General features: G+C 39.3%; 1 protein-coding gene across 2 annotated transcripts in view; it reads left to right on the top strand.

The window, feature by feature from the left end:
• tex264b (testis expressed 264, ER-phagy receptor b) overlaps nucleotides 1–21,775 on the top strand; it is a 36,749-nt gene that overhangs the window by 1,500 nt on the left and 13,474 nt on the right. For both annotated transcript variants that reach the window (XM_080026744.1, XM_080026745.1), the window contains exon 2: nucleotides 5,308–5,529. In XM_080026744.1, the coding sequence (XP_079882870.1) occupies nucleotides 5,308–5,529 (222 nt within the window). The remainder of the gene's footprint in view (nucleotides 1–5,307; nucleotides 5,530–21,775) is intronic.

A 21,775-nucleotide genomic window follows, 5' to 3' on the forward strand; every position in this document is an offset into this window, starting at 1 on the left:
TATGCAATTTAAACTCTAGTCAAACTTTTTTCATGATATTGATCACACAACATAAAGTAAAATAATGAAAACATCTATACATTTTAATATTGGTTATTTTGGAACGGTCATGATGGGGAACTTTACATAATAATATGAGAGTTTGGTGTGGTCTTCTTTACTGCTCCCACCAATGCTGCTAGAAACACTAGTAATACATCGGATCTCTGACATGTTTTCCTACCTTCCAAGCAGTTCCCTGTGTGAACTCATCCATACATCTCAGTGTCTTAAATCAGTGGGAACTTATATCTGCTGGATCTGTTTGCCTGATACCCAATAATGCACACTACCTGGGGGTCTCCAACATCATGTGGTGCTGGTTCCCACATTTTAAAGCGGGTACAGCATGAGTTGTTTTTTCACTTGGCTCTGCCCAAACAAGATGAGAGGGAATGGAAAGAGGCCTTGAAATGGTCTCTTTCCATTCCGATGTTGATGTGCTGTGGAGGGTTCTGGAGGTTCAGGTTACAAGAAGGAAAGAAAGCAGGGGCCTGACTGACAGATCTGATCTTTAAAAATGTGCACCTGAATGACATAGAATATTAGCATATAGAATAAGCTAGGATGAATGAGACACTTAAGTCATCATGCCTTTAACAAACTGCTGACCTCTAGCTGCATAGTATAGAAACACTTTGATATACTTTGGTAGAGAGCTTTGATATTATATTATCGGTGAAGATTGTAATAATATGGTAATACGATAATGAAGTACTACACACGTCTATTAGAGCTGAGACCAGGAATTCATTATTTAATTAGTTGATTGTTATAAAAAAAAATCGAGCAATTTTGATAATTGATGAACCAAAAAAAAATCCAGTGTTATACAGCCTTGGCTCTGTAAATGGGAACGCTGCTAGCTATGCCCCCTTTGTTTACATCCCCTGGTTTTACATACCATACAGAGCCTAGGCTGTTTATCAAGACCAGATTTTATTTTTTTCAGCGCACGCCACACAGTACGGATGTAGTGTATCGTGAGGAGATATTCACTGATTTAGACAATAAGCCTTCTCCAGAATCGCTGACTCCACCTTTAAGTGGCCCAGCCTGAACCTGCCATAGCCTGATGCACAACAACCTGATGGAATGTAACCAGAGATCAGTGGTGGACTCTTTCCAGTTTTGCATCAAAACCCTTTTGTTATGCTCATCCTCTTTTTCCCAAGCCTACAATTAGGCTAGCAGTGGGTCCAAGTGGTTTTGTGCAGTTGCAGCCAAGTCCTGATCTAAGTTAAAATAATTGGAGTAATGATCTGAGCTCATTAGTGACCATCCTCAGGATGCCATTCACTTGCTGCATTCAGGAGCCTGCAGTGAGGAGAAATGGTACTTGGTGTCTAAATGGTGAGACACTTTCCATTGATATTTTGCAGTGAGAAAGATTTTCAAAAGTTCAGTTGACATAGGAGAAGTGTCAGGGTGGCCACTTCCATCTTCTGTTTTTTCACTTTTACCTCCTTTAATCACTTCCTCTGAAGAGACAAAAGACTACAACGAGGTTGGTTCTCAGATGGTTGCCATGGATACAGGGCTTGAACAGCTCTTTCTACTTACGGATAACTCATATTCTCATTCGGCTCACTAAACCCTTATCCTCCACCAGCCCTTTTCACAGTTTCAAAGCAAGACGAGTTTCTCCTTTTGACCCAGTGTGCCCACTTCCCCTATGCCCTGTAGCACTCGGCTCCCCCTCTCTCCCTCTGTGTCCAAGATTGAGGCAACGGGTATGGGGGGTGGTTTTCTGTCAAACTTCAAATTTCAAGTAAGCGATCAGGGTCAGGGATTGCAGTCCTTGAGACATATAGCTTGTAAATATAAAAGGCTTTATGACAACATGGTGGTGAGATGACACATGTGTCTGCTCGTCTTCAGGGACCCGTGCTGCTTGGGTCACAATATGATGAAAGCTGTGGGAATGGCCGCTGCAGAAGGGGCCAGTCCGGAAATGTGTATCAGTCCGAATGTTCGACATTGTGGTGAATGATGAAATAGTAGAAAATCACTTGCCCTTTTAAGAAAGTCGTAAAACAATTAAAATGCAAGCCTTTACTGAATCTGAGTGGGAAATACTTTGTATGCTGGCTTGCTAGGATAGTGTTTTTTTTTTTAACCCTGATACCAAAGTCAATTCCGTCAATGTGCAACAGAGACAGGGAGACGTGTTTCCTTCAGATGAATTTCTGAACTTTTTTGCTCTGGATGAGCTGTCACTGGATTGAAGCATTATCAAAAGACAGCAGCACACTGGTGTCTGGATGAGTATGCAGTGACAAAACAAAGATTGTGGACCGAGTGCTTTTGGCGGGGGTTCTTTGTTCTGGACTTCGGACAGACATTGAGCCCTGTGATGATTTATAAATGGGATCCGCTTGGCTCAGACGTCCCACCGTGAGCCCCCAAAAACATCCAAAGCGCAAAGCAAAGATATCCTCTAAGTTTTCCAAATCGTCACCCTCTTAAAATAATGGCCTAAGTAATTTTTTCAGTGTTTTCAGGAAACACAAAAAACTTAACCAAAGATTGAATATATGATATTCATTAATAATTTCACTCAAACAGGTTATGTCAAAAGATGACTCTTGACATTATAATAACAATTTCTGTCAATTATGTAACATAATAGGAATAAACCCTTTATATTAATGTTTAACTTGTGACTTAAGCCATTTTACTTGTGAAATGTCCTTGAAAAAAAAAATGAACAGTAAATTTTGACTTAGGCAAAATAAAATGGCCTAAAACAAACTCTTGACATTCTGGTAATATCGTATAATGGCCTATGTCAAGTAAAATCACATGATCTGTTCAACTGAGGAATTAGGCCATTTTACCAGAGGTGGCCAGCATCATAAGGAGTTGATTTAAAGGTCACATATTATGCTAAATGCACTTTTTAAATGTGTTCTAACATATCCATGGGTCCACGGTGTGCCTAGAGACTGCCAAAATATTTAAAAAAATAACACTCTCCTTTTCTCAGAATCCCCCTTTCTGAAACCACCACCCCTCCCCCACCCAATATACTCCAGTCAGAATTTTCCCCTTTTCTGACCTCACAAACTGGAAAGCCAGAAGCTTCCACTGTGCAGCCCACACCCCTATTTCTTATTGGTCCACGGCCCTGACAGACAGAGGGCGAGGCGTATCTGGCTTCGCTTCCGGACAGGGGGCGGGGGCAGCGCAAAGATTGTATATTTACGAGGGGAGCTGCAGCTCTTTTTAAAAAATAGGCCATTGTGAGATTAGCTGAACTTCAGCATAGTACAATAAATTATCTGAAAGTTTTTTTCAGCAAACAATTAAAGAAAAACGTATTAGTGACCACTAAGACCATATAATATGGTGTATAATAGAACCGAAAAGTGTATAATATGGGAGCTTTAAGCAAAAAAATCATTTTGGCCAAAAAGTGACTTAGGCCATTATTTTAAGAGGGTGACGAAATGTACTTGTGGTGCTTACAATGAGGGTGTCAAATCATTAACAAGATATTTAGAATCAATATGTTGTACAAAGTGTTTGACTTTCTATTTTTCAGTTTGGCAAGGTTCACTTAAAACCTGACCGTAACGTTATATGCATCTGGAGTGGTGAATAGATGTTTTTTAACCGATTGTCGACATTTAATGGAGATTCTCTCTCTCTCTCTCTCTTTCTGTCTCTCTTTGTCTTACGGCTGCCACTGAAGATAACTCCCTTATCAATTAAGGTTTTGATCAACAGTCCAAACCTAAAGAAATTCCACTCAGCGAAAAGGGGGAACAAATTCTTATATTGGAGGAGCCACAACTTGGCACTTGTAAAACCAGGTCAAACAATGAATGAATTATCAAAGAAGTTGCTGATCAATTTTCAGTTGATTTATTTATTGAATAATCGATTTTGTGTTGCAACACTACCCTGAAGATGAAGCTAACATAGTCACATAGTCTTAACCATCTATGGATTTTACTATAGAATCAGATAAATAATAAACTCTTATACTCAAAAATATCAGCCTACAGTACCAGCCATACTTATTATCATTACTATAATGATATGTCAAGAGATGCATGTTGTTCATGTGCTGGTACACATCTTCAGAAATGTAAGCATACTCCTCCCTTCTTGCAGTAATATGTGTTTAAAACTTTGCATGTGTGGTTGTTGAAAAAAAACTAGCTAAGTCTGCACTTATCCCCGTGAATGGCCTTGTGTGTTGAGGAATGGAGAAGAAAATAGTCATTCTCAGACTCCCTGGCTGAGCAATGATAGGTTTATGAACAAATTGGACCATTCCAGCCTATTTATTACATGAGCCTTCAGTAGTAGTCAGCATAGCATAGTGGTGGGGAGACAGTCTCTGACGTCTCGGGAGTATTCATTTGTGTCTCCTTTTTCTCCTACTTTTTAATGGGCACCAGGGTGCTCAGAATGGAGGAAGGAGCAATACTGCTGCGCCGCCAAGAGCTCCAATTAGAGCTCTAATTGATGAGCATATTCTCTTTAAATGAGGCACCTGGCTGACATCACAGAGGAAATCTTACTTTTTTCTTCACATCCTGTTGTTTTTGTGCATTATTTATTTGCCTTACATTACACACTAGTGTGTATGACTCATCCACCCTCAGAGACAGGTTCTTTAGAATTGTTGGTGGTCGGTGGCATTTAAGAGTTTCTCCCCTCTTTTCAGGGAGGTTGATGGATAGGATTTATATAGCGCTTTATTCCCTAAGGACTCAAAGCGCTTACAGGGTTCCAGATTCCATTCATTCACACACAGTCATACCGGTGGTGGTAAACTACAATAGTAGCCACAGCTGCCCTGGGGCAGACTGACGGAAGCGTGGCTGCCCCTCCGACCACCACCTCAAACATACAGCAGTCATACACATTCACACCAGGCAAGGTGGGTGAAGTGTCTTGCCCAAGGACACAACAACCATGACACAGGTGGCCGGGCGGGGATCGAACAGCCAACCCTCGGATCATTGGCCAACCCGCTCTACCAACTGAGCCACGGGTTAAAGATGATGTGTACTTGCAAATATCAAAATGTTGTTCTAAAACTCGAGAGCAATAATATGTCCGTCAGTGCTGCTGTTGTCATATTGGAAGGCTCTGTATAATTTTGGAATTTGGAAACACTACAATGAGGAAAAATGGGAAAGGTCAAATGCTGGTAAAACTATACTGCGTGTGAGCATTTTCCCTATACATCTATATTTTCTGTCCGTCCATCTGATTAGTATGGACTCTCATCAATCTTCATGTTTGTAGGTGCCGGGAGCACAATGCCGCTATGCTGTCGGCAGTATTCTGATGGAGGGAGAGAACAAGGCCGACGAGGAGCTTCTGAAGAGCTACGAGACGTCAGGCTTTAATGTGTTTTCCTTTCCTGAAGTCACACACGTGGTCACTACCTCCTTCCCCCGCAGGACCTTTATCTCTGTCCTCCTGGGAGGGAGAAGAGTTTACCCACAGCTACAGCAATACATCAAGGTATGTTTTGCTCAATCACACTCGTTTGAATTTTCTATGTCCCACAATAACCAATGATTTGTTTATTCAAGTTGCAAGAACAAGCACACACTCAATTCGTCAAAATACAATCTTACAAGATCATAGCGATAACACAAAAACGAGAGATAAAGTGTTAACTTTACGTTACTATAGCCAATGCAGGGACAGATGTGTTCTACGCCTCAGTGTTCGAGCCCGTGTGTTTATGTGAAAACTGTCTTAATTTATTTTGTATTCTAAATGGTCGTTAAAGCAACCACAATGAATCCCTTTGCATCGTAGTGAAGCATACTGTATCAACAGCATGAGCCCCAAGCCCATCACATACTTGTCCCATGGGCCTCAGCTTTCTCGCAAAGTGTCTTGGTTGCACATTGAGTCGGCACAAATAGTGCCATTATAAATCGAATAGAACACATAGTACAGATATACATAGTGTTTCTAAACTGTTACTCAGGCCATCTAAAAAAATATTTTACATTTTAATTTAAATTATTTCTGCATGATATTTAAAAAATGGGACTAGGTGGAATAGATAACCATTACAAGTTTTGCAGGAAAACAGGAAAATGTAGAGTGTGTGTGTGTGATAGAATTAATAATTTCATACGCCAAAGTGGATTTACGTCAAGCCGTAGCAAGCAAGTGATCGATATCTTACCCCATGATCGCCACATGCACATCTGAGTCAAGCTGTGTGTTTTCAGGCAGCACAAAGCACGTCAAATGTTTCTTTACACTTCCTTACGCCGTCTTTGCGGCCTCCAGTGGAGGGTCTGAATGTGTGCGTTGGTTAGGACATCAGGAATAGATTTTTAGCTGGAAAACAGATAGAGACAAGACAGAGAATAAAAAAGAATGAGAACAATTTGAGCTCCTTTAGCATTTGATGATGAGTAGTCTCTCAAAGTGCTGCTTGAGGGATGCTGGCAAAGTGAGTCACCGTGATGAGCGGAGAGTTTTGTGGCCATGGTTTAATTATGCAGCATGCTAAAACAGGTGGCAACACCACAGGTTGCTCCAATCACTCTGCTTCGGCTGGAGAAATGTGTTTGCGTGTCCTGTCTGGCTTGCTCTACCATCTGCTTGGACGCTGTTTAAAGCTGGCTCCGCTCCAGTGGCACTTAGCCTGTCTGAGTTGCTGCTTGCACAGTCATCAAACTGGACATCGGTATGTTCAGCAGCAGCAATATAAAATCATCTTTTGACCTTAATATCTTCACTCGCTACATGTTATTTACAGTGTAGTCTCAACACTCACTGACTGTAGTTACTTGTAGCTGTATAGGCCAGGCAAAGTAACCCATTTTTGGGCCAAAAAACCGACAAATTGTAAAAGAATTTTTTTCAGCTCAGATCATTTCTATGAGGTGTCCAGAACAACATACTAAAAGTCCTAAGAAATCCTAGTTGAGGAAATATGTTTAATTCTCATCAATCCGAGGTGTGTGCCAATAAGGCGAGACACCAATAAATCCCAATAGGGCTATTTTTTTCCTTTAGTCCTATCAAAATGAAACTTTACACAATGAAAGTATCCATGAAAATGAAAACATTTTGTATTACAAGTTTCTTTGAAAATGAATTTTAATATGCAAATGAGCTATACACTAATCGTACATGCCCCAAATCAACCCAAATAGGCTTAATTTTTTCCTTTACTCCTACCACAATAAAACTTTACATAGTAAAAGTATACTAGAAAAGTAACTTTTTTTGTATTACAAGTTTCTTTTTAAATTAATTTGAATATGCACATGAGCTCCACACTTATTGAATATCCAATCATCCTACTGCCAATGGGTGATGGCAATGCTGCTTTTAGACTGGCCTCAAACCTGAAAAACTGCCTGGCTTACCTGCCAGGGGTATAACAGGTGCCTCTCATGAATTAGATTTGTCTCTTCAAATGCCACTGCACGCAATTTGATAGCACTACAACCAATCAGTGCAATGAACAATGTGACGTATTAAGCCCCGTTCATTCAGCGAACAGTGGGATTAACTGTTAAATTTTACTTTTGCCGTGGTCATCTGCAAAACCGAACATTCCACTTACTTGCTAATGAAAGATTTGAGTGCCGTCTTCCAAATCGTTAAGGGTTGAGGCCAAAGCAGTCTCAAACTCAAACAACATATCCGCAGCCATCTTTGATGTTTACTATCACGGCTTCGACGGCGCACTGTCGTCATCCGTTTACGTCCGCCCCAGAGCACCATACATAGGGCTCTGGCCCGCCCATATCAGATAGAACCAATTGAAATGTAGCTCAGGATTTCTTGACATATTTAATGAGCTTCAATGGAGAGTGCCCAGACCAACAGGCGCAGCACATTTAATTTGCCAGCGCCTAGTGGCAGGTCTGGATTTACAGGCTAGTGCCATTCCCTTTCCTATGCCAGATGTAGAATCACAGCCTGAAATGGCATGGAGAAAGAGGAGATTGTCACGCACCTTGGGACCAAGTAACTCCTTTGTCTACTTTATGCACCATATCCGTCTTATTTTTGTTGCTTTCTTTGGTTCTTGTGCCATAAACAGCTCGTGTGCATTCAGATCAGCATGATGCAACAAGAGTACTAACAGGTCTGTGTCATCACCTACTGAGACTGTGTCTTTTGTTCTGGCAGAGGCAATGGCAGTTTGGACAATGAGCACATCTGCATCAGCTTTGCATGGTTTGTGATATACCATTTTTATCTTACAAGTTTCTTTGAAAATGTATTTTAGGGCGCACTCACACTAGTGCCGTTTGCCTGTTCCGTGCTCAGCACGATTCAGCACGATTCCCCCCCCTCCCCACTCCCCCCGCAGGCCCGTGCTCACACTGCTCGTGGCCTGGGCACACTTGCACCTTGCCTACGTCACCGTGCACGTTTAGGATTTGGAGCTTAGTCTACTTGTAGGCTATACGACTGTTTGTGAATATTTTCATCCGGCCAAATTTGCATCAAATATTCCACTTCCACATTAGAGCAACGAGAATCCTTAAGCTATTGTTTTTTTTTAAATGTAGTCTTGACGTAATAGGTCGCAGTGAACAGTCTCATATTTGTGCAGCACGCTGTTTATTATTAATATAACGGCCCGTCATCAGACCATATGTATCCGGATGGTTTTGTACACATCGATCGCTCCATCAAATCCAAGTCAGAACTTTTTGTATGGGCAGAGATCGTTTTTTTAAGTGTCTTTATAAAGTTTCTTGTTAAACCTTAGTGTAGGCTACTGTTTCCTTATCACCGGGCTGCGGTGTGTTGTTTTGGGTGCGTCTCCACCGCCATGCGTAAATGCAGTTATGACAGCTGACGGGAGGAAAAAGAAAAAAAATCATCTGACGAACGTGAGTAAACACGAAAACCTTTTTGCTGTGCTTTCTGAGCCGACCTAATTAGCTCTCTCCCTCTTTTATTAGCCCACACCTAGGCTTACACACACGTTAATTCTCACACATTATAGCTACAAGTCCAAGTGGTGGGCAATTCTGGTGCCGACTAGTAAGGCAGCGGACGTTAACGGACAATGCATCCTTAATAAATTCACGTCAGGAACGCCGCCTGTGCGCTTGCTTGTGCGCGTGTCATCTCATTAGCATCTGTACTTTGGCCACGGCACACCTCTCCCAGGTGTGCCGTGGCCAAGGGGCTGTTCCGTGCTGGAATACGGATGGCGTGGTCACACTAGCCAAACGTTCTAGACTTTAGTATGCTAATGAGCTTTGGCACGGGGCCGCGGCCCTAGTGTGAGTGGCCCCTGAATATGCAAATGAGCTATACACTTATCAAATATAGGCTACCCAAAATATATCCGCATAGGCTTAATTTTTTCCTTTAAAGATCCAAGTGACTGCTGCAGATATTGCTGCGGTTGGTCGCATACACATTCAGTACTTTATGATTCCTCCCATACGTGAACCTATTGAGTATCAGCCACTGGCTCTGTTGCCAGCAGATAACAAAACATTACAGCTGGATGTTTTCTGGAAGACATCCCTACTCCTTCACTCTCAAAGGCCATCGTGGTCTGGTATGATGCAGATCCTGCATCTTCTAGATGAACACCCTGGAAGAGCTTCAGTAACATTCCTTCCAATGATTTATCTTGATACCAGTGATGAATCCTGCATATACTCAACATTGAGGTGTTTGGCAACTCAAGCTCTGCAGTATGATGTGACCCCTGTTCTGACGTTCGACCAACCCCTTCTGGAAAGCCTTGACCATTATAGGTTAACTTCTAATACAAATGTTTTACTTTTCATTTAGACTTTCATTGTGTAAAGTTTTAATGTGGTAGGAGTAAAGGTTCAAATTAAGCCTATGCGGATAGCCTATATTTGATAAGTGTATAGCTCATTTGTATATTAAAATTCATTTTCAAAGAAACTTGTAAGACAAAAAATGGTGTTTCACAAACCATGCAAAGCTGATGCAGATGTGCTCATTGTCCAAACTGCCATTGCCTCTGTCAGAACAAAAGACACAGTCTCAGTAGGTGATGACACAGACTTGTTAGTACTCTTGTTGCAAGTCTGATCTGTGGCAAGTCTGATCTGTATGGGTTCACTTTGGTGGGCCTACACTGACCTGGTTTGATCTCTGTTTTATCTAGTGCCACCCAATTTCTTACCTAAAGATCTCTCATTACATTGGTCCATTTCATCACTCAATTTGGCCCACCTGATTATGTTTACCTGCTATTGAGCAGGTAAACATAACCCTGAGCTGCATTGGTTAAATTGTTAACCAATGCAGCTCAGGGTTCACAAACTTTTGCACATACAAAAGTTGGCAAATAATTTTTTTTAATCTGTTTTAACAATTGATTTCTGGAAAATAAAAATGTTGAATTGATAAACAAAAATCTGTTATTTCATTTAAAAATACTGGTATTGATAAATAAAATTCATAAAGGCTCAAGGGGTTCACATACTTTCAAGCAGCACTGTATGGTGCATAAAGTAGACAAAGGAGTTACTTGGTCCCAAGGTGTGTGACAATCTCCTCTTTATCCATTCCATTTCAGTCTTGTCTATTTGGCATAGGAAAGGGAATGGCACTGAAAAAAGTAAAAAATTACACTAGCTAGGGGAGGAGTAATCTAATTCATGAGAGGCACCTGTTATACCCCTGGCAGGTAAGCCAGGCAGTTTTTCAGGTTTGAGGCCAGTCTAAAAGCAGTATTGCCATCACCCATTGGTAGTAGGATGATTGGATATTCAATAAGTGTGGAGCTCATGTTCATATTCAAATGCATTTAAAAATAAACTTGTAATACAAAAAAAGTTACTTTTCTAGTATACTTTTACTATGTAAAGTTTTATTGTGGTAGGAGTAAAGGAAAAAATTAAGCCTATTTGGGTTGATTTTGGGCATGTACGATTAGTGTATAGCTCATTTGCATATTAAAATTAATTTTCAAAGAAACTTGTAATACAACATTTTTTAATTATCATGGATACTTTCATTGTGTAAAGTTTAATTTTGATAGGACTAAAGGAAAAAAATAGCCCTATTGGGATTTATTGGTGTCTCGCCTTATTGGCACACACCTTGGATTGATGAGAATTAAACATATTTCCTCAACTAGGATTTCTTAGGACTTTTAGTATGTTGTTCTGGACACCTCATAGAAATGATCTGAGCTGAAAAAAATTATTTTACAATTTGTCTGTCGTAAAATGCTATTTTGCCTGGACTAGTAGGCTTTAGCTCATTATCAGATAAAAATTATACAAGATTAATAGCCTGTAATTTAATACAGATATTGAAGTTGTAAAGTAAATTAGATTTCTCTAAAGATACTCCAGGTGTACTAATTGTTGGTTTCTCAGGTCTGCATGGATTAAATATTAAATAAGGCATTCCAATCCAGCGACCCTGAATCTAATTATACTTGAATGTTCAAGAGCTTTATGAAAATAACAATGATCATATTTTCATTTAAACTGTCTAAAAAGGGAATCGATGGTCAATTTGGATGTTGTTTTTTCTAATGTTTAGAAACTACAGGCCCATTGATATATTTTTGGGTGGACAGGATATGAGAAACAACTCAATAAAATAGCATTCATTGTCACTACACATAGCGCCCATGAAACGACAATAAAGATTAATCCACACCTCTCTTCACGTGTTTCGGCAAAGCGGAAATTCCCCAATGGAGGAATTTGCTGCAGGCTTTCACTACAGTATATTTTTAGATCTTCCTATAATGTCTCATAAGGGTGGCCTTCTGTTCTTCATACATTATTGCTTCCCGTCTCCAGCTATAACTCAATTTTAATGACTGAGAAAAACTGTACACTTAAACTCCCATGTATTGACCTTTTCTGGAAGAAAGCAGAATATATGAAATGACATACAAGCTGTCTGTCTTTTAGTTTTTTGGATACCTCTAAAAAGGAAATTAGTTGGATTAATGCCGTAAGACAACATGTTTTAGCTACGGCCATGAAACAAAGTGAGATATTTGATTCCAAACCCTGTGGTTATGTTTAGAGGCCAAGGAAAACAGTTTCAGTTGAAATGTAAGTAACACAACTGATATAGTTGGGTGTTGTTTGCAGGTTGGACAGTTGTACAGTGCAGCGCAAAGTTTTTCAAAGTGGTATTGTGCTAGCACTGCTATGGTATTGTGTTACTAAAAGACAGGTCGTTTTTCTCAAATACAGCTATTGGATCTCAAGTATCAGTTCACAGGGATGATTTTATCTCCCCATGGTCTCAAAGCCCTACTTGTAAAATTTTGGTCAATGTTGTTGGGGAAATTCCCAGTGAAATTAATTTCTTTAGTTTTGCAATATGCAATACCACATTACCTCCTGAAGAATGATCCTCTTGCCTGCATCAAAGCATTCATACAGCATGCACTGCATCTCAGAAGCAGCATTTCCCTATGAATGCTGATAATTAAATCTTCATATGATAACTGAATCTTCAGATATAGACAATCAGAGAGTCAAAATCAAAATATATTTATATGCAAATCCAGGTGTTCCCCAGCCATCAAACTGAATTTTTTTTTTGAATGTGTTAGAGCATTTGAAACAGTCACAGGCACAACCAACATGAATGGTCATCTTTAAATGATCCTTTCTAACTCGACCAACAAGCTCACACTAAAAAATAACCAACTCTTTATCTGAAATTCAAATATATATAACTACAGTATATAAAAACTAGGGCAGGACACATTTTCTGAAGAAAATATACATGTGCCCTCAGCTAAAAACATTTGAACTAGTTAATATTTCTTCACATTTTGAATCTTTGGAGCCTTTGAAACCTCTTTGTATGGTAGTAACTGCTCAACAGGCATTTTAATGAGTTAAAGTGTCCGCTGAAATATCAGTTTGTAGGAACGTCCGTGAAGTTGAAACACAGAAGTTATTTAAACCAAAGCTACTTCAAGTGTAGATTGAAGTTTAAATGAAAGTGTGAACATGTGTTAGTTACTGTTGAGGGGGTGAAGAGTTCAGGTCTCTGTGAGATTTCAATTGCCTTTGAAACTGTGAAAGTCATTTGAAGCATTTGTGTTGGAAGAATAAAATAAAGTTAGCTGAAGATAGTTGAAGAGAAGGAAAAAAATAAATACATTTGACCATATTTAAGATCTAATTTGAAGGCAAATGACCTTTAAACCATAAAAATTAATCACAATATTGGACTTTATTGTTTATTATTTATAATTGTGTATAATTCAACAACAGTGTTTAAACTAAAATATGGTTCAGATTTTACAGAAGCGACTTAACAGCATGAGCATTTGTAAAATAAACTAAAATAAATAACAATAATAATAAATTAAAAAAAAAGGGTGAGGGGGAGGTTTTCCAATGAATAAGGCATGCTGTTGATGGCTGACACTTTGAAAATCCCAAGTGGTGAGACCTTTTCAAACAAGCTCATCAGCATTTAGCACGCCTGGCTTGTCACAGTGGAATGATTTCTGTCTGTCAGACACTTTGAATCTCTGCCCCATGGTCGAGCTTGATATTTGCCTAGTCAGACCATCGGGCGAGCCCCAGTGTTTTCTTCAGTACCTTGGCTACATCAGAAACGCCTTGGCACCTTGAGATTTGCTCCGAGCACGGTGGCCAGGCCTTCGGACTGGATCGGGGACTGGAGTGGGAGAATAATATTGCTGACATTCACTGAGATCTAAAGGTTTGTGAAAGGCAGACGATGGAACATTTGTTCGCTTGAGGGCACTGAAGTTTCTTGCCAGCACAGAGGTTCTGGGCTGAATATAAAGCAAGTTGTCCTTTGTTCATCAAAAATGGCCTTTTTAAGCCACTGACACACATGGTAAAGTGATCATAATGTCTTCCTCAGCACGACAGGGAAGGAATCCATATTTTCGGGGAATAAGGTGCTGCATCTCACATTTCTTTCTAGTGTCATTCACTTGAGAGTGATGCAAAGCAGTGCACAGATGCTGGTCCGCAGGGCCTGTTGAACATGCAGATTTTTAGCTAACTGTCACGTACATTTAGAAAGGTCAGCAAAAGGTTTTGGGGTTTATATGCAGGACAAAGGAACAGAGCCAGTGTCAATTGCTGCACGATTTAGGGGGGAGGCCTGGTTTAAATGTAATTGTAATTCTGGGAGGTTTATAACTTCTGAAATATTCTTATCAAGGACCAATGCATTCAATTATTATTAAAGCTCCCATATTATACACTTTTCGGTTCTATTATACCCCATAGTATATGGTCTTAGTGGTCCCTAAAACGTTTTTCTTTAATTGTTTGCTGAAAAAAACTTTCAGATAATTTATTGTACTATGCTGATGTTCAGCTAATCTCACAATGGCCTATTTTTGAAAAAGAGCTGCAGCTCCCCTCGTAAATATACAATCTTTGTTGTACATCATCATCATCATCATCTTTATTGGCAGACTCATGGTCCATATACAACACACACAATAAATAAAGACATAAACACAAGAATATATGTACAAAAGTTGTACATATTTATTTTGCCTGTTTCAGTTGTGACTGATGATGACACTGATGTGGTGCATGGATCAAGACCAATCAAGCCACATGATTAGAACGATAAATAAGCAAAGTAATTGTATCCAAATTCAACATGCTTCATACATGGAATTCATGTCTAAAACATGGAATAACGTTTCATATTAATAATGTGATTCACATACCAATGACATGATAAACAATATTAATCTCCATTGAACTCCAAATTACTACTGATGATGATAAGGAAATGGCTAAATCCATGTAAAGGCCTATTAAGTTACATAGGAGATAGGACTAAATCCGTCCTTACATTAAAAAATGTTTTGTCGGATTGATTTCTATTGTTGACAAATACTTATTTATTTATATATTTTTTTGGATGATAGACACTAAAGTATGGCATACTAAAACTATGTTTTTCAAAATAATCTCTTAAAAATCTGTGAGTTTCAACTTCCAAGAATCCATCTCCAACACATTACACGTATAACATGCTGTTACGAAGGTTGTGTGTATCACACATGTTAAATATCCGCGTTGTCCTTTTTAACCTTTTTGCTTCTATTAACATCCTGACGTCTTGTTATCACAAAAGACAGACACTGCTTGTACCTTGCCATTTTTCTAAAAAATAATGTGAATAAATTCAGTTTTAAAATTTAAAGATACTTTAAAAAAAAAAAAATTAAACTCATGCTCTTTCTTCTAAGAATAAAAAACTTTTCAATATCAATATCTCTGGTTATTTTATGTAAAAAAGAAATATATATATATTTATGTAGTACAGTACAATGTCAATGGGCCTTGTTTTTATCAAATTGCATGTTGCATCACGATCCTGTGAGCAAACACATCGCCACAGGAGGCTCTGTCGAGTTTACCCATGAAATGTTCAAACATGACTTTCATCCTCCGGCAGCTGGGAATCTACTGCAGGTGTTAAATGTCACATCTGCATACGATTGATCTGATTTAAACTTTATCTTCTGTTGCACTGTCCCTGCAAATCAAAATCAGACAGAAGGGTATGATTACATTGTAAGAAGGATGGTTATTTTTAGATATGGAACAGTTGTTTTGTGCTTGTGGCCAGGGCTGTACGCTTATTTTTTAAAGTGGTAGCACTGGTGCTAGCAAGCAAAAAAAATCAGTAGCACAAAAATAAATTTGGTAGCACACAAAGTATGATCGAAAACTTGCATAACCTTAACCCTTGCATTTCGCTCTAATTACCTTTGAGCATGTCATCTTGGTCTCATTTGAGATTCTCAATTAATATTATTTCCTAGTGTGTGCAGTAATAATTGTAGAAAAATTAATAGGGGTGCACTGATTGCAATTTAGACAAAATAATCTAACCTGCCAATTGCAATTTGGCAGGCTGTCGCACTAGTTAGGGTTGCCACCTTGGATTTAGGAAAAAAAGGGACACTTGAATGTTTGGGGCGGAGGGCTCGGCCATTATTAGGCTACCAGTTCAGACTGACCAGTGTAATGATCTATAATAACCATACACACCTACAGTGCTTTTTACAGTATAGGCTAAATAGGGAGACTGAGGTGGGTGGGGACCCTGGACCTTGTAGGGGGGCCCCGGAAGAAAAAAATGCAACCTTTTAAAGTAAAATTCATCAATCTGGTGCACTTTGAGAATAATATTGCATGCAACCATGCCCAGGGGCCCAAGGGCTCGGGGGGGGGGGGGCTAAGCCAGAAATACTGATAGTAACTTTAAATGTTGCATTGTCAAAGAGCTCAGTCACTCATGTCAATAACAGGGTCCAACAAGGAATAGCCTAAATATAAGGAAATAAATCATCATGGCCCCAACTAGGTGACAAATAGAAAAGCAAGTGCAAAACAAAAGCATTATTAGCTCTGTCTAAGGGGCTTCATGAGGGACAGCTAAGCCCCCCACACACAAACAGGAATAAGCTTGCTATGTGTAAATTCTATACTGTTCATGAAAAGTAGCTTTCCACCCTGTATATGTTGCAATGGGCCCCTCCATCATATAACATGAGTCTGCAGACCAATCTACTGTACTGTTTTCACAGTTGCAGAGTAAAGAGTGCCTGTTTAAGAAAAATAATGTTCCTTCAGCAGCTCAAGATTTGATTAAAATGTTCCTCTGCTCTGATGCATTTAACTTTAAAACGGTACAAAGAGTCTGGGCCCATTATCTCATAATCCGTCTATGAACCAACTGGTTTCCACAATCTTTTTTATTTTCGCGGGCAGCATGCACAAGCATTATTTATTAAAAAAAAAAAAAAAAAAAAAAAAAAAAAAGTGTGGGGCCCCACACAGGGTCTTGAAACGGGCCCCGAGATCGTTAAGACCGCCCCTGCCCGCCCGCCTCTCCGATGCAATAGCGGGCGCAACAAACTCCTCGGCCCGTGTGAGACGGCCTTAACTACTGAACGAAGGAAGGAAATCAAATGAGGTTTTGGCATTTTCCCCAAAAAACGGGTCACAGCTGGTGAAAAAAAGAGAACAATTCTGGGAAAAACGGGACGGGTGGCAACACTAGCACGAGTGCGATTGGAGTTGTATTCATCATCGCACGTGATCAATTTCAGTAGCAAATGCGATCAAAACTGTCGCACTGTACAGCCCTGGCTTGTGGCCATCTTTTCAATCACGTAAGATTTATTTTTCAAGTAAATGCTTGAAAGATGTACACTGACATTAATGTTATTAGTACAGACTGTATTGTTAAATTTGCTCCTTGGTTTTATTATGTTGTTTGTAATCCTGATACAGCCAAAATATGTGAAAGAAAGTGACTGGAGCAGCCCTGGGCCGTAAATAAAAACTACTGTGGCGTGGCTAAGGTCTTTTAAGTTAACTCCCTCAAAATTAGATACAGGATACTTCTATGCTCATATGGCTCTTTATTAGCTGCATGCTGCAGTAGGAATACAAATCACTCAGGAATCACACCAGTCAAAACATTCAGATTTTTTTAAATATAGGCGTTAACAAATCCAAATTTTACAAATAAATATTATAAATAATAATATTGTGAAATCTCCCTGTAATGTTAAACCAGCAGCTGTGATAGCATAATTTACCGAAGCAAAGTCCAACGGTTTTTCAAAAATCGTAGAAGTTTTTGCTTTATTAGGACTACAAAATGTTGTTTTGTTTTTGTGTTTGTCTCTGATGTGGCTTTGCTATTTAGAAAAAAGAATACACACACACAACAAGCTCACTCTGTCAGCTGAAATATTCCAACATGTGGTTGTGTCTTTTGTTGAGTTAGGCATGCAAATTTAATTTATTTGCTCCGATGTCCCCTTGAGGGATTTTCCGAAAAGCAATCCAAGAGGTCATTTTGAACCATTCAAGTATGAGTCCGACAACAGATTAGGGGCAATTTACCAAGGTGCAGGGGTTTTGAACCTTAGTGAGCAAAAGAAATTAGGCTTAGAGCCGCTTTATTCAGCACAGAGACTTTCAAACAGTACTTGTTCATTTGTCAGGGCTGAAAAGGTCTGTGTTAAGAGTTTTGTCGCTTGAGTTTCACCTGGATTGTTCGCACTGGAAACTACTACTGTCAATCATTATGCCCTCTGCCCCTTTGAACTGAGATCCACTATAGAAGTTCTGACAGTAAAAAAAAAACGTTTGTGAGAGAAAAAAAACAAAGAGAGAAGAAATACATCATTAACATGAGGATTTCATCGGATATGTTCAGAGAAGTAAAGGCAATGAATGAAGGGGAAGTAAATAGCTTGGAAGTGGAGGCTCGTATGCCTCTGATAGAGTCATACACTCCATTGTCTTACAGATGATTTGCCATTAACACACAGGCCACAACAACTGGTCAGATGTCACCACCCCCTGAATAACAGTTCTAATGTTGGCTTTGCAGTGCACTTTCATTCACACATTTAATTTAACAGAACAACACAAGAAAAGAACTGACATTGTCAGCAAAAGGCTATTTTAATCCAAAAGTCACTGTTTGACTTTATTCTGAATGCCAAACTCCCCGCCAAGTCTTCACACCAAAGTCTGTTTACAGGTCTCAAGAAAAAAAATTCCAGAGGGAGTTTTCCAAAGTCTTATGAGTTGCCTCAAGTGTGTTCACGTGGAAAATGAAAAGAAATCTGGGGTTGTTGAGTTAGAATTATTTTATGTTTATCTCTATGTTCAGAAAGGCTTCACTGTCCTTTGGGATAAGATGCAAGGCATGGTTTTATGGTCATGTTATCTCTGAGAGAGATAGTCTCTGTGTCCTACAGTGTCTCCACTGAAAGACTCAGATTATTATCAGGTGAATATTACCTCTGAAAACATTTAATCCTTCTGCAGCCTAAATTGTGTAGTGTCCACGGAGCATTCAGCACCAAAATATGTCTTGGTTCTCATTTCTGGAAATACTCAAGCTTTGATGGATGTAATTTTTCTGTTCTATTTGCTCCATTTCTTCCTATGCTACAAGTTATTCTGCAAGAGAAATCTGCAGTTTATGCCTTCTTCATCTTCATTTTGTGGCCTGCAATCCGAACGCAAACCTGCCAAATATATGAACGCCTCAAGCCTTTTGAACTTCAATAGTTTGTAGATGTAGTTAGTTGTTCATGTTTGAAACCAGTCATATTATTAGACCTCACCAACACTGGTTGTTGTATACAGTATACTTGTCTTTGGCTCCATTAGCTTGTCTTGTTGATCTCCATAGGTTAAGATTTGTATGCTTTTTTTTAAGAAAAACTAGCTAAATCTCCAGCGGCAATATAAACAACTTTTTTAAAGAAGAGTAAACTCACAAAGAATACTAACATTTTCTACATGCAAAAATCATACTAATATAAAGTATAATCTGCATTATAACAATTAGCGGGAAAATATGGAATTCGATGGGAGAATGGTAGTCAATCAAGCTCATCACTGCTATTTGCGTCATAGGTCTGTGACCTTCAGCTCTCACTGGGTCAGTTTACAGCCGTGTGTGAAGGGGCTGGGATGAGGATCACCACCTGTAAATCTGAAGCCATGGTTGTCAGCAGGAAAGTGATGGACTTCCTACTCCATGTTGGGAATGAGTCTTTGACCCAAGAGAAGGAGTTCAAGTACTTTGGGGTCTTGTTCGCAGATGAGGGGAATGGGCCGGAGAATCACAGCAGCTGGGACGGTATTGCCCTCACCTATGGCCTTAGAGGCTGGGTCATGACTAAAATAACAAGATTGCGGTTACAAACGGCCGGATTATCTGTATACATCACAGTGGTTGAAAGCACGTATCTGCCACTTTTCCCCCAACTGTCCTCGTCACTGCTGACAGCTGTATCACATCGTTTTGCCTTTCTCCTCAGAAGACAAGGGGTCATTTGTGAGGCATTGGTTGTTGTTTGTATCTGTCTCAGTCGTCACTGATCATTTGTCAGCTGCTTTTCTCTAAAAAAAAAATGTCCCCTCCTATCTTTCTGTGGAAGCAAATCTCCACTTTTTCCCATAACATTTTCTCTGTCATTATTTTATCTAGGCTGACTCTTTCTCTCTAGGTTACATGAGGGTTTTAAACTGTCACTATAAACTTTTCTTCTCTTAACACAGTTTTCATTTATTTGCCTGAATCTAACATATTCTTCTCACCAAATGTGTGAACCCATCGTTGGTCTTCACCTCAGAACCTCATTGAGGAATGAATTGTGATAATTGTTGATTGATTGTTGCTAAACTGTAGGGGTTTTCAGTTGATTCTTCTACTGTATTTGGCACATTTAACCTTAAAGATATGTCTAAAATAAAAAGGCTGGTCTTTCCTTCAAACAGAATGAACATGCAGGGATATGATGTTCGGGGTCATATTCAGTTATATTCTGATTTTAATGTGTATCGTCTAATGTACATGCAAATAAAATACTAATATGACAAGGATCTGCTGCAGTTTAAGTTCATGGTTGAAGCTAACCTTAACTTCCTGCTCAACAAAACAGGAAGATTGTACACAGATTTCATTTGTGTGGGAATCATTCTTAGTAGATGCAGTGCAATGGTTAGGAAAGAGCACATCGAAAAACCTGAAATAATCAGTTACAGGCAGATGCAAATATTATTCATTCAGCTTTGAGCAGAACCTGCTAGTTTTATGCATCAGAGTGGCAAGACAATTGACAATGTAAGCTGCACTATATTGTCGAAAAGAGGTATAAGAATTTAACTTTTACCTTAATTTTAACAAAACACTTGCCATCCAGAAGGACTCATTAGGCTTAATTATTGCCCTGCACCTTTACATACTTCTTGAGGTTTGGGGGTCCCCTGCTCAAGCTGCTGCCCCGCGACCCGACTCGGGATAACCGGTTGAAGATGATGATGATGATTTACCCTAATTTTTTTTTAAACATGTTTTTTCTTATAATTCTTTGTTTCCGACATTGTAAGTAATAATTAGCCAATTACATTAGACCCTGGCACAGGAGCCTATAAACACAACAACGAAAAATCCCACACATTGTTGTTATGAACTGGAAATCGTATGTGGGCTCCTGAATTGTCACAACTACACATCTTTAATTTTTTATAGGATGTTGTGTGCTTTCTCCTTGTAAAGAGTCCACGGTTTGTTAAAAAGAAGTGAAACAAGGACAGAGGCTGTTCACAAAGTGAAAGAAAAAGACTGGTCCTTCTCTTTTATTAAGTACTTCTATTATTGTCTAGCAGTTGTAAATACAGTCCTTTTAAAACCCATCCTTGGCATATAATGATTTTGTGCCTCGGATCTTTGAAGTGTGCCATTAGATTGTCAAGCCTACTCTTATTTGGCACCTCTTGTTGTCTGCAGTTCTGTATTCATCACCTTCCAGGCAAATCAAATTACTTTTGCATCCTAGAGAAAAACTGATTTTGATCAATCAGAATTTACCTGCGAAATATCAACACTGAACCCTTCTAAGTAGCTATCGTAAACAACAGTGTGTGTATGTTATGCTTCATGATAATTAATTTAACGTAAGAACTGCAACATAAGACTTGTGCGTGCATAGCTGCAATCAGTCTGCAAGACAAGCCAAGCCAACGACGATACACAGATGTTACTGAAGAGAATATGCACCAATAATTGATGTTGCTAAAATGACTGAAACTGACAACGTTGTTCCTGAAGAGCGAGAGGAACGTCGCTGCTGTCATAAATTGAGGTTGAGAGACATATGGTGGGAGAGATGATAGGCTACAGTTTGAAAATAAGTCGGCTGTCTCCTATCAAAAATCCATCTGTTCAGACT

This window comes from Ammodytes marinus (genome assembly GCF_949987685.1).
Source record: "Ammodytes marinus genome assembly, chromosome: 4".
Lineage (NCBI taxonomy): Eukaryota > Metazoa > Chordata > Actinopteri > Uranoscopiformes > Ammodytidae > Ammodytes > Ammodytes marinus.